A 14490-nucleotide genomic window follows, 5' to 3' on the forward strand; every position below is an offset into this window, starting at 1 on the left:
CTATTGACTAGGACAGCACCTGACAACAAGTCGTTGAGGGAATAAATGACTGACTGAATGAAATGAAACACATGAGCAAGAATTCAAATTCAGCAATGGAAGAGGATTGGTTAGAAAACTCACCAAAATAAAAACTGTCAAGTAGTCATTAAAAAGTAGTTAGTTTGCAATAATTCAATCTTCATTGATATGAATTAGGAATCAATGCTCTATTACTTAAATGCCTTCATCAATAATTTTCTTTCTTTTTTATTTTTATTTGGGGATGGGAGTGTAGAGCGTTTCGAGACAGAGTTTCTCTGTGTATCCTTGGCTGTCCTGGAACTCACTCTGTAGACCAGGCTAGCCTCGAACTCAGATATCTGACTACCTCTGCCTCCCGAGTGATGAGATGAAAGGCGTGCGCCACCACTGCCAGACTTTCACTGATAATTTTCAAAAGTGGGATTTAATTTTGAGTCCTCCTCCTACCTCTGGCATCAGCCAGCGTGAGCTTATTGAGCTCTGTCATACAGGTGACCTGTGAGACAAGATGGCCATCAGCTCACCTCCACCTTCACCCCCTGCCGCTTCCCCTGCCTCTGGCTGCCTGGAATCTCCGCTATTTCTCTAGCCTCAGGGCTTCTGTATTTACAATTGCTTCTGTCTGGAATGTTCTCCCAGGCCGTGTTTGCTTAGCTGGCTGCCTCCCACATCTTTTAGTTCCCAAACATCACTTGTCACCCAGGGCTTTCCCTCAGCCTATCAGCTGGCCCCTTTCATTTCAGTGTTGCACACAGCCTATCAGCTGGCCCCTTTCATTTCAGTGTCCCACGGTGCTCCGTTGGCTCTCACTGCACACTTCACACACGCTGTTGAGTCCCTGTGTGCAGGGTCAGATGCCACAGAGGCAGGGGGTTCAGCTCTTTTGTTCCCTGCCGGACCCTGTGAGTCTGAAACTGTGTGTGTGTGGCACTAAGCAGGTCAAATCAGTGAGCACAAAGACGTGTGATGCGTCTGTGTAAACAGAGACAGAGTCATCACCTTTTGGTTTTGGTTTTGTTTTTTCAAAAACAAATGAAAACATTCTTACAAAAAATTATTTTGATAAAAGGTTGATATACGACCTGGAAAGGTGGCACACGCTTATAATTTCAGTACTCAGGAGACAGAGATAGGAAGGTGGCCAGAAGTTAAAGACCAGCCTAAACTATATGAGTTTGAGGCCAGCCAGGACTACACAGTGAGATCACATCTGAGGGAGATAGAAGTAAAGAAAAAGAAGTTGGTATCAAGGCCATGCTTTGCACCTTAGAACAAAGAACATTCCTCTGTTGACTTACACACAGTGTTCAGGGACACACAGTACAGAGCCCTGTTCCAGATCACAAAGCAAACAGGGCCCTGAGTGTTTCTATCCAGTTCAAAAGACTATCTTATCACTGTGTTTTTACTGGGTCCAATTTAAATTCTTCAATTACAACTAAATTTATTTAGTTGTATGATATATGATAATATATGATACTGATATATGATATGATATATATATGATATAATGATAAACTATTAAAAAATAATAAACAGAATGAGAATCTACAAAGCCCAAACCTCAGTGTTCAAGTACACAGCTGATTTTCATTATATAAGGATCTATGATCATCATTGCTATTTAACTCCAGAGCATGTCCTGTATCCAAAAGAACCCCTCTGTCCCCTTTAGTAGTGACCCTCCCCTCATCCCCACTCCCACCTCTCAGCAGCCACTCCCTAACTCTCTGTCTCTGTGGACTCACCTATCCAAGCATAACATTTCTAACCATAACCTACGCATTATCCTATAGTCTTAAAAACATTGGCTGGCCGGGTGGTGGTGGTGCACACCTTTAATCCCAGCACTCGGGAGGCAGAGGCAAGCAGAGCCAGTGAGTTCAAGGCCAGCTTGGCCTACAGAGTGAGTTCCAGGAAAGACTCCAAAGCTACACAGAGAAACCCTGTCTTGAAAAACAAAAAGCAAACAAACAAAAAAAATTGGCTGAGTATCATGCTGTAGTGACCTAGCATGAGCACCCAGAACTACCCGAAAGCTCCCTGGCCACTCTGAGTGCCCTGTGATGGGAGTACTAAGCCTAGGATGGGAACTGCGAAGGCCAGGCTGCACCGTGCCAGCTACCGTGGCTTTATTTCAAATCACAAAATTCTTACAAAATAAATGAGATCTGCGGCAAGAGCCAGAAGAGGAGAATGAAAAAACATTCTATGGAGTCTTCCCCTCTCTAGAAATGAGACTTGGAGGGACAGTGGCGACAACTCCAGCTCTCTTACTGTCACCCTCATCTGAGCAGTAAATGGGGTCTGCCACCACCATTGGAGATACAGGGCTGACTGTGCCGGACGCCAGATAAACCAGAAAGGACTTCATGCATTGTGTGTAACTACTTGATTCCTTATTAACCCAAACATGATATGGCCCATATTCCAATAAGTGCTTGGTGAATATATTAATATAATTTATAAATGATATATGTAGAAGCTCTTTGTAAATGACAAAAATATTATCCAAACATATTCATTTTCCCTAGTTTCTTTGGCTTACAGTCATTCCACAGTTCTCAGGGATTTGTTAAGCAAATTTTGATTTATGACACTGGAAAAGGGTAGGTCCTCGGCCCTTCAGAGGTTGTTCATCTTGACACTGTGTGAAATACAGAAAAGCTTCAAAAAAGCAGAGTGATCACTAATATTCTAATTGAAGCACGGCTTCTACAGTCCTCTTCTTTTCTTTTCTTTCTTTCTTTCACCGAATTTTTTATTTAAATTTTTGTAATTTTTAAAAATTAAAATATAAGTACACAATGTCCCCTCCCTCTCATCCCATGTCCCCCATTCCCTTAAATTCATAACCTCTTTTTCCTTCATTATTATTACGTTTTATATATATATGCATAAATATATACATATAGCCCACTGAGTCCGTATAGTGTTGCTTGTATATATGATTTCAGGGCTGACCACTTGGTATTAGATAACAAATTAGAAGGCTCATCCCCAGGGAAGACTAATTCTCCCTCTCTCAGCGGTACTTAGTTGCTTGCAGTTCTTTGTCTAGGGTTGGGGTCCCGTGAGATTTCCCTCTTCCTCATTAGCATGTCGGTTGGTGTTCTCACAGTTCAGGTCTGGTTTAGGCAGCCATACTGCTAAGGTATCACGAGTGTAGACTCTCACAGGGTCTTTCTTACAGAAAGTTACGGGAAAAGGGAGGCTAGACACTCTGGATTTGGAGGTTCACATACATGAAAGCCAGGCTGCTTTGTGTTAGCCCCGTAAAAGAAATGAGGACTTCCGAACCTCTTACCTGAGAATGGAGTCCAGCCCCAAACCTGCACTGTCGGAGTCAAGCTCAACATCTTTTAAGGCAAATCTTTCCAGTATTTCAAAGGTCCTGTTTGACTCCTTGGAAATAACAAAAACTTGCTCGCACTTCTCAGCAAACTCTTCATGATACAAATATTCAAGACTGTGTTTGTAATCTTAACAGTGAAAAAAGATAAGGCAAGTGTTAGATTTGTAGTTTCACATCTGCAGTTCTGTGTGACTCTTCTAAGGCCCAGGAAGGAATCTTCTGTGTCTATAGCGCTTTCTCTCTATGGTTGTATCATATTTTATATATATATATTATATATATACATAATATATATTATATATACATAATATATATATATATATATATATTTTTTTTTTTTTTGGTTTTTTCGAGACAGGGTTTCTCTGTGTAGCTTTGAGCCTTTCCTGGAACTCACTTGGTAGTCCAGGCTGGCCTCGAACTCACAGAGATCCACCTGGCTCTGCCTCCCAAGTGCTGGGATTAAAGGCGTGCGCCACCACCGCCCAGCTTGTATCATATTTTATAGCCCACTGTATATAATAGTGAAAGCAAACCACAGACCAGTGGTTCTCAACTTTCCTAATGCTGTGAGACCCTTTAATATAGTTCCTCATGTTATGTACCCCAACCATAAAATTATTTTGTTGCTACTGCATAACTGTAATTTTGCTACTGTTATTAGTCGTAATATAAATATCCAATATGCAAGATATCCGCTATGCACTCCCCAAAAGGGTCATGACCCACAAGTTGAGAACCATTGCCACAGACAGACCATTTAACCTTCCTCATGCCATTTGTATATGGAATCCAACTGTCACGACCCAAGAGCAACAAGTCTAAAAACAAATTTAGACTTGGTACATAAACTGCTAGCTAGTACAAAGGTTCAGTGTTGTGGTACGCATGTACATGTATGTCCTCCATGGCAGAGGTTGAGGAGTACGGTCCCCCCCCCCCCCCCCCCCGGGGTAAAATGTTCCAACACAGACGATAACCGTAAGCACAGATACAGCTCTTCCATTGGGGAAGTCCTTTTAATTCTGGTAAATATGGAGGGCCAGGCAACTAGATGATCTCTAATGCTCACGCCAGCTCCAGTTTCCTCCAATTCCAAACCCACTGCCTAATTAGTGTCAGGACGTTCTAGCCTATCAAAACCCCCTCCTGTCTTTGGAGAGACACATATTCCCCAATTTATTCCAGTGGCAGGGGTGGGAGGTGGCGAATGAAGGAGAGTTGGCCTGGGATTCCCAAAAGACACACCTTGCTCCTCCAAACTGGGCTTCTGAGCCTCCCTGTTGAGATTTGGGCCAGAATAGACTTAGAAACCCAGTTTGCCCAAGGCCAGCTCCAAGTTCCGAGAGCGTCAACAGAATGTTGTACTGAAGAATTTACAGTCCAACAAGGCTCTTGAACTAACCTTGACCTTCACTCACTTAGGTTTTTCTATGACTAGCAGAGGTATTTTTAATTGATTTTTAAGGTTAGCTTACAAAAAATGGGTTCTGTTTCAGTATTTTCATCCACGTGTCATGAGACTTCTAAGAGTCAAGTTCAAACTGAACAAGGTAACCAACGACACCTGCAGTTGACCCTTAGTTGCTACATGTACCTGCATATACACGAAGACACACACACACACACACACATGCACACGCACATGCACACGCACACGCGCACAAATACACAATGACAACTCTACCTTGCTTTTCAGAAGCTACCAGCTGACCAAATGATTTTCTACTACCCCAGCTGTAGACTCCTTGAGTTATTAAAGGGTCCCAAAGATCCACAAGGAAAGAACTGAACATTTGTTTCTAAAGCATTTTTAATAATTTATATTTATATTATTTAATTATACATTTATAATTCATATGATAGAAACAATTTCTATTATATAACCCATTATGTATCTTTTTATTCATTTAGCGCACATAGACCCATTTAAGAATAAAGCCGCTAAGCGGGGGGCAGAGCCAGGCAGATCTCTGTGAGTTCTAGGCCAGCCTGGTCTACAGAGTGAGATCCAGGACAGGCACCAAAACTACACTGAGAAACCCTGTATCAAAAAACAAACAACAAACAAACAAACAAAAGAATAAAGCCTAGGGGCTGAAGAGATGGTCAGCAGTTAAGAGCGTCCTGCTCTTGCCAAGGACCTGAGTTCAGTTTCCAGCAACCCCATCAGACGGCTTCCAACTACCTTGACTTCAGCTCCAGGGGATCTGACACCTGGTCTCCGAGCACACCTGCACTCATGTTTGCATACCCACACACACATAAATACATGTGATTTAAAATTAAACGTAAAAAGAAGAAGGAAGTCTAAAACAAGCTAACCTTTCAATGATATTCAAAATCAAGGACTAATTAGGGCCATCAGGACGGCTCAACTGGTAAAGACACTTGCTGAGCAAGCTTAGAAACCTAACTTAACCCTGGTGGAAGGAGAAAACCAATTCCACGATGCTGGCCTCTGGCCTCTACATGCCTGCACAAGCGTCCCCCTCTACACACACACACACACACACACACACATCATACACATACACATGCATGCATGTCCGAAAAATTTAAAAACCAACATAAATACAAGAATGAAATAAGGTGGCCTTAATCCAAATATACAGAAAAGCTTGATTCTTCTACACACTGGTGACTATTAATCAGATGGGTTTCAGATTGAGATCGGTAAAAGAATATTAATATTACCCACACTTCATACTTTGGCCAAATGTAGATATTCTTCCAGATCCCACTTGCTGTTATTCATGCTTCTGAATAATTTCCCATGACTAACATGTGCTGGGCATTGTGTTTAGATGTCTTACTTTTTTTTATTACCTTCAAGGTATTTACTGCTAATCTGTTTTATACAAGAAACCAACACTTATCAATAGTAACTTGCTAAATTCCAGAGCTTGGAACTGAAAACTCTAGGATCTAGCCCAGTCTGGACTGAGAATCTAAAACCCAACCCCACCGCAATCATTTGGTCTGTGTTTCTGGCTGCCTCACACCCCCTGGCCTTAGCATCATTTCAGGAGCAGCACTAGATTAGTGTCTGGGGCTCATTCAGCCTCAGCTCACATTCTCCAGCTCATGACTGCTCTTCCAGATACAGGATTAGCCAAGCAAAACATCGTATTTTTTGGGCACCCAGTGATGGAGTCAAATAAAAACATATGGCTCAACTCAGGCTCCCAGAGACAAAATGACCCAATTCTGAGACTCAGAATCAATTCTTAGGACTTTGAACCTGGAGCGGCTACAGTCATTTTTCCTTCCATAATGGGGAACTCAAGGTGTTGAGCCCATATCAGGACAGCAGCTCCCAGCTGAGAAACACTGGCCCAAGCCCAGGGGGACACACCATTTGAGCACCAGGAGGAAGCCCACATGACCCAGAACTAAGCCTTGCATCTTCAGTTCTAAAAGCACGTTTAATTCAATAGAGTGGAACGGGGCCCAAACTCTGTAATTCTCCTTTTTTATTGATGTCACGTACAACCAAAAGACTGACAGAACTGATAATAATATTCTTTTCTGGGTCCCTAATGGTTTGGCTTGCAAGGAGTTTCATGTTACCAGCACGGTGCTATGGCGTGGGTCAATATTCTTAAAGTCACCACCCATCCATCTGCTCCTAATCACATGACAAGGTCTTTTGACTACTTGGTCCCAGAAAGGATCTGGGAATATACCATCTACTGTCTGTCATTTTGCATGCCCATGTTAACTGGTCCTTACATTAGAAACTATAACATTTGTATGTCATTGCTTGAGGATGGGACAAAAGATAGTCATCTTCTTACCCCCTAAACATACCACATGCATGTGAACATTCCACTACTCATATTATTTGATGAATTTTCTTCATCTCAGATCCCTTCTGAAGCTTGTCTGGGTGAAAAACCTCTGCCGCACTCTTAAGTGCTGTTGGCTTTTCAATCTACCACATGCATGCCTGTCCAACATAGGACATTATTTTCAAAAACACGAACATAACCATTGTTTTAGTTAAACAGACATGGAAAGGGATAACAAATTCTCAAGCTTGTTAGTCCATGGGTTCCACTGAGTAGTAAAGGATTCCACAGGTAAGGATCTGAGCATCAGAGGGACCTGAGTTCAAGACCTGGATTGGTCCTTTAGTAGTCCTGTATCATTGGTAAGACACTTAACCACTGTACAGCAGCTTCTATTTGCTCATCTGCAGGACCAGAATGTCATCTTAAAGATTAAATGTGACACTATACACATATCAACAGACTATAAAGGTTCTTTCTTTTCCTAACTATGGCACCATTGGCATTTAGGACCAGACAGCCCTTCATTGTGGAAGTCTGTCCTGTACATTTACGTCCTCAGCCTCTACCCACTAGACACCAGTGCTTTTCTTCACTTACAATAACCAAGATTCCCCCCAGATGAGACCCTGGTGACAATATCTCTCTAGACCTACATGCGGATGCCAATGTTCTGGGTCTTCTCTGAGCTCTCTAACATCTTAATAATCTCCAGGCCCCCGATTAGCTCTTCTTTTCAGTTCCAGAAGTCCTCCTGCAGAGGAGCCAGGTTCCGTTACCAGCACACACCTGGTGGCTCACAACTGCCTCTAACTCCAGTTCTAGGGGATCTGACACTTTCTTCCGACTTCCTCAGGCTCCTGCATGAACATGGTGTATAGACATGCACTCAGGCACACACACACACATTAAAATAAATATACTTTTAAAGAGAGCAACATATGCTACAAGATCATGGTGATAGTTTAAAATGCTTAACAAGTATATTCAATTATTTAAAGGTTCCTTGCCTGGGCCAGTGAGACGGCCCAGCAGGTAAAAGCACTTGCTGTACAAGCTTGGTGACCAGAGTTCTACTCCGAGAATTTACAAAAAGCCAGATGTGGTATCCCAAATCTGTAATCCCAGCACTGCAGGATACAGGGAGATGGGAAATGGAGACAGGAGAATCATGGGAAACTTATGAGTCAGACAGACCGGAGTATGCAGAACACCAGAAATGAGAGACTCTGCCTCAACAGGCAAAAGAGGAAAACTGACTCCCCAAAGTTGCCCTCTGACCTGCAAAGGCACTGTGGTGTGGGCACACACACACACACACACACACACACACACACACACACACACACACACACTAATTTTTTTTAATTCCTTCTCCAGGAAGACACAGGAGACATCTCCTATTGCAAAGTGAAGCCTTAGCCATCCCTGTGTTTACTGACCTATATTTTCCATGATAATAGGGACTGGGTAGAGCTTCTCCACAACAGCGGACCAGTCCTTGAAAACCAAATCGCCCAGCTCGTCCAGGTCTCTATAGAATCTGACAGGAAGCCCTTTCCCGATGATCTTAGCCTTGAGTCTCCCAACTTTCACTTTTCCCTCTTCGTTCATCAGAAAAGCTGGGGACAGCTTTTCTTCTTCTCCCTCCTCGCTGAAAGTCCTTAGCAGTGAGTTCGATGTCCGGAAGTAGAAAAACTGAAACTGAGATTCCTTCCGAAAGGCTGCTTGGGTGATCTCGAACTCTGTTAGGCTGCAGTTGGGAGTCTCTAGGACCCAAGGGTAGCCATTTTTTGCAGCAACATATAGATTTTGTTCTCCCTTGGAGAGATTGGTGAAGTCCTTTACGTTGGAGAACAGGAAGGGTGTGTAGTGGGGGAGGAAGTCCCCGTAGGTCTGCCCCAGCAGGCAGATGAAGAAGGGGGAGCAGCTGTCCACACAGTCAAGGCAGAGCTTCAGATGCTGGGAACACAGGCAGGAGTACTGTCGGCACAGGTTGGCGGTGAAGGACTTGTGGGCCTTCACAGCCGACCATCTCAGGTCCACAGCTTTGAAGTAGGTGCCCCGGGGGCTGCAGAGGTCGTTGAGCCGAGGGAAGATGGTGCTGGCCAAAAAATCTCTCTCTTCTTGAAAGTCCTCCAGAGTGGAGCAGACATAAGGCTGGATGGGCTTCTGGCGCTTTAAGTTGGGTTGAGTGTTGTATCTTGTTCCAGGGTCACCCGCCATCTGATTCACTTCATGAAGCTTACAGGGGACATGACACTCGGAACAAGAGCAGCTTTATCCCAGCCCAACCGTCGGGGCGCACAGCTCTGTGGAGTCTTCTCCCCAACTGTGCTACCAACAACCAGTCAGCTTTACTCAGATCCCGTCTTTGAATTGTGTTCTGAGGAAGAGATGCCACAGTCAATCTAGTTTAGGAAGGGCAGACAAGGGCAAAACAGATTTATTTTAGAGCACCGGCAGTTTGTGTCTCCCGACTCCCCACAAAGTGTTAGCTGAAAAACTAACAACCATAAGACGCATGGGGAAATGGACACAGGACCTCCCTCCTTCCCTAGAGTCCCAGGCCACCCTCTCAGGTCCCCTGGCCAACCCCTACTTCTGCCCCATAGAAATACAAAATGAATGCAAGCTGCTAGGCTGTCAACGAGAAAGGGAAGGCACGTCCACAGAGGGACTCCAGTGTAGTCAGGAGCCACAGAGGCCAAGGGTGGCTCACGACAGGAGCAAGGCTGAAAACGGCGTTGAAGTGGAGGTCGGCACAGGAAAAACAGGCCCAAGACCAGGACCAAGAATGTGGCTGGCGGCCAAAGAAAGTCTGCATCCAGGAGCCTGATGGGGCTCTGAGGCGTGATCTTCAGTTCTACGAGCTCACACACATTCCACTCACCTACTGGAATTTAATCCCACCGAGCACTCCGATGACGACACAGCCTGCGAGAGCTAAAAATAGCTATGAAAACTACCTCACTGTATGAGCCTTTCCTCGACACAGCTTACTTCCACACAAAAATATTACTTTTAAATTATAGTTATTCCTTTCACATAGAGTAAAAAACATCAGAAGCCTAAAACAGTTCCTAAGATCTCCTACCAACGTTTAAGTCCATGCCTTAAAAAAAAAAAAAAAGTATTAACCCTTTGCATTGAGTTGCCTCAATAATCCCACAAGAGACCACCACCCTCCCACACAGATCAAGGAGCAAAAGTTTGGACAGGATTCGTAACAGTCCAAAGTCACGCTTGCTTTAGCTAATTTATTTTTGGGGGTTAGAGGGCACACGTGTGCCACAGCCAGCAGGTGGAGGTCAGAGGACAACTTTTGAGAGCCAGCTCTCTCCTTGTACCGTGTGGCTCCGGGAAGGAGCTCCGGTCATCACACTTGGTAGCAAGCACCCTCACCCACTGAGCCATCACAGGGGCCTGAACGTCAAGATTTATCCCCAGGTCAGGCGGACTCAGAATGTGCACATTGCAATGTCTCCATATATTATAGAGGGAAGACTTGAAGTGTGAGGAGACCGTAAATCGGCGTGTAGAAAACACCTGCCCTAGAAGGAGTTTTATAATAAATAAGCAATGTAGACAAGGTTTGTTTTTTTTTTTCAATTTCACAACTTTTTCAAAAATATTTAAAAAATGACAGAATAAACATCATGGATATTTTAATAATAGCAGTCTATTAAGGCTTGATGATCTATCACATGGGAGGCTAGATAGATCATCAAGCCTTACAAAAAACTACCATTTCTCATTTCCATGTGATCAGAGGTCATTTCTGTGTGTGAAAGAGTATGTGTGTGCAAAGTGATTTTTTTTTTTTTGTGTGTGTGTGTGTGTGTGTGTGTGTATGAGGAAGCCAGTTTAGCTTGAATATTGCTCATCAGGTGTCACTCACCTTATTTTTGAGATAAAGTCTACCATTGGCTTAGAATTTGCCAAAGAGGCTAGGCATGGTGGCCAGTGAGGCCGAGGGATCTGCCTGTCTCCACCTCCCCAATGCTGGGATTACAAGCACATACCACCATGCCCAGCTTCTGTAAGTGGGTTCTAGGGTGTGACAAGCACGTGACAACTGAGCCATCTCCTCAACCTTGCCCCGCCCCTTCCTCCTCCCCCTCCTCCCCCTCCTCCTCCTCCTTCTCTTGAAACAGGGTATCACTCTGTCATCATGGCTAGTCTCAAACTTGAAATCTTTGTTCTTCTAGTGCTGAAGTTCAGGTATACACCCCCATGTCTGGCCCAGTCTTCAGATATTACTTCTTTCTTACTATCGAGTATCTAACACTTGGGATGCGATAGATTCAGAATAGGTCCTGGGGAAATACGTGTTGTAAGCGATGCTCTTGCGGAGGACCAAGTTCAGTTCCAAGCACCTACATGGAAGCTCACAACTTTCTGTAACTCTAGTTCCAGGGGATCCAGTGTCCTTTTCCAGCCTGTGCGGGCAGCAGCACACACGTGGTACACAGGAACTCATGCAAGCTCACACACATAGCCATAAAAATAAAGATGTTCAAGTACCAAACATCTGTGGTTCAGTGATTCTATGCTCCAGGAATCACTCTCAAGCAACTAAGCCAAAAGGTTAAAAACTACACACATAAAGATGCTACGCCAGGTATGGTGGCGCACATCTTTAACCCCAGCACTCAGGAGGCAGAGGCAGATGGATCTCTGTAAGTTTAAGGCCAGTCTGGTCTACAGGAATGAGTTCCGGGACAGCCAGGGCTACACAGAGAAAAACAGAGTTTGAAAAAAAAAACAATAATAAACCAAATAAATGGAGAGGAAGTTCTGGACATGGCTGGCACACACCTGTAGTCCCAGTACTCAGGAAGTAGAAGCAGGAGGAGAAAGGTCAGTGAGACCCTGCCTGGAAAAACAAACACAGAAACTAAAATATATCACAGTGTGCCTCAATTCAGATCACCAGATACCATGTGAGACAATAAGGGGGTGGCCTTTAAGCTGCAACTTATTACACAGAAATCAGAATTCAGAGGCACAGACCAGTCCAAGTTTATGTATTTTCATTTCTTCAACACTGTATATAGTTTTCTTCAAACTGGAATTATGTCTTTGCTTATTCCCACATATGTGTTTTTTTCTAATATGAATGAAGTTTTTGTTTCAATTTTTATGTTTTTGCAAAATGAGAGTAAGACTTAATTTTTATAGGTTCATCATAAAAATCAATAATTTACCAGATTCTCATAGTCATTTGAGGCTTAAAAAAAAAAACTAAGATCTTGGGATATGTAAACAATAATTACAAAATAAGGGACTTCAATTTTTCTTTTCTTTTTGTTTTTGAGACAAGATTTCTCTGGGTAGCCCTGGTTGTCCTGGAACTCATTCTATAGACCAGGCTGGCCTTGAACTCAGAGATCCGCCTGCTTTTGCCTCCTGAGTGCTGGGATTAAAGGCATGCACCACTACCACCCGGCCAGTTCGATGAGTTTTGAGCATACCCCAATATCAAGATCAAGAACATTCCCTTCAAAGTCCCATGGTTCCCTTTTGTAGCATTCTGCTGTGCCTTTACTCAGGTTAAATTCTGTACTTGAACTTACAGCCAGGAGTACAGGTGTACTCCTGTAATTCTAGCTCTCTGGAACACTCTGAGTTGGAGGCTAGTCAGGGCTACACAGTTTCAGACTAGCCTGGGCTAGGTAGCAAGATCTTGTCTCAATAAATAGATAAATAAATAACTAAATAGCACTTCCTTATAGTGCACCTTGACTGTTAATACTGCTCATGTGCGGTAGGGACAAAGACCACACCTTCATTGTCCACCAATGACTTTCAGCCCCTAGTATAATACGTAGCACAGATCGGGTCCTATATTTGCTGTATTAATAAGGGAGACACAGAATGAGGTAGGAAGAAGGGAGGAAGGGAAGGAAGGAATCGATCAACCCACCAGTTCCCCTTGGTATCCATTCTATCCCTCAGTTCTTCATTGCTCCCAAATGCCAAGTGCTTTCCTGCCTTGGTCTCCCCACAGCTGGATTGTATCTGCTTAATATATATATATATCATGTATATGTTATATACATTAGTATATGTTATACTAATATGTTATATTAACACACACACACACACACACACACACACACACACACACACACACCCCTGAGGGAGCTATTCATACCCGTAACTGCATCGCCTTTGCCCATCTGGATTTTCCTTCCAAGTTTAACTGCAAGACTAGGGACTAATGGCCTTAGAGTTGCTTAAGAACTATGACAAAAATCACAACAAAGATAGCCATGGACAGTGGTAGCCACAAACATACAGAGTTAAAGAGAAACACTAGCCAAGACTGGTGGCACCCTCTTTTCTTTTTCTTTCTTTCTTTTTTTTTGGGGGGGGGTCGGGGTAGGGGTTGGTTTTCGTTTTTTTTGAGACAGGGTTTCACTGTGTATTCCTGGCTGTCCTGGAACTCACTCTGTAGACCAGGCTGGTCTTGAACTCACAGAGATCTGCCTGCCTCTGCCTCCAAAGTGCTGGTATTAAAGGTGTGCGCCGCCGCCGCCGCCGCCGCCGCCGCCGCCGCCGCCGCCGCCGCCACCACCACCACCTGGCTGGCACCCTCTTTTAATCCCAGGCAGCGGCAAGTGGAGACCAGACTGGTCTGTCTATATAGTGAGTTCCAGGACAGCCAGGGCTACATAGAAAGACCATGTCTTAAAGAGAGACAGAAAGAGAGAGAGAGCCTGGAGAGATGGTTCAGTGGATAAGAACACTTGCTCTTTTTTTTTTTTTTTGGTTTTTCGAGACAGGCTTTGCACCTTTCCTGGAACTTGCTTTGTAGACCAAGCTGGCCTCGAACTCACAGAGATCCGCCTGCCTCTGCCTCCCGGGTGCTGGGATTAAAGGCATGTGCCACCACCGCCCGGCTGAACACTTGCTCTTGAGGAAATCCAGGGTTCAGTTCCTAGCACTCACAGGGTGGCTCACTAAGAAGCAAGAGAATCAGATTCAAAAGTAGAGAGCTTTAAAACCCCATTGAGTATAGTGCTGGGGAAAGACAGCAAAATGGAAACTAGCGATCAGTCATGGGTCAAAAGTCAGAAGAACAGAACATGGGGAAAACACACTAGGAATCCAAGAATCTGTGTGTGTGTGTGTGTGTGTGTGTGTATTCCTCTATCCTCTCATGGGGGGGTGTCTCTACCCCCCCCCCACACTGGGCTTACAGACCATCATCTGACCATTATGCAAGTGAGGAGAACCCTAACTCAGGTCACAGTGCAATCGGGGCAATCCTTTTACCCGCTGAGACTCTCCTCAGATACCCATTTACTT

General features: G+C 44.1%; 1 protein-coding gene across 1 annotated transcript in view; it reads right to left on the reverse strand.

The window, feature by feature from the left end:
* LOC114700640 (tetratricopeptide repeat protein 41-like) overlaps positions 1-10050 on the reverse strand; it is a 56680-nt gene extending 46630 nt beyond the window's left edge. Inside the window, exons 1-2 of the mRNA XM_037196867.1 lie at positions 8616-10050; positions 3332-3506 (exon numbers count right to left, since the gene is read on the reverse strand). Coding sequence (XP_037052762.1) covers positions 3332-3506; positions 8616-9399 — 959 coding nt within the window. The 5' untranslated portion in view covers positions 9400-10050. The remainder of the gene's footprint in view (positions 1-3331; positions 3507-8615) is intronic.
* Positions 10051-14490: the final 4440 nt, after the last annotated feature.

This window comes from Peromyscus leucopus, chromosome 18 (genome assembly GCF_004664715.2).
Source record: "Peromyscus leucopus breed LL Stock chromosome 18, UCI_PerLeu_2.1, whole genome shotgun sequence".
NCBI lineage: Eukaryota > Metazoa > Chordata > Mammalia > Rodentia > Cricetidae > Peromyscus > Peromyscus leucopus.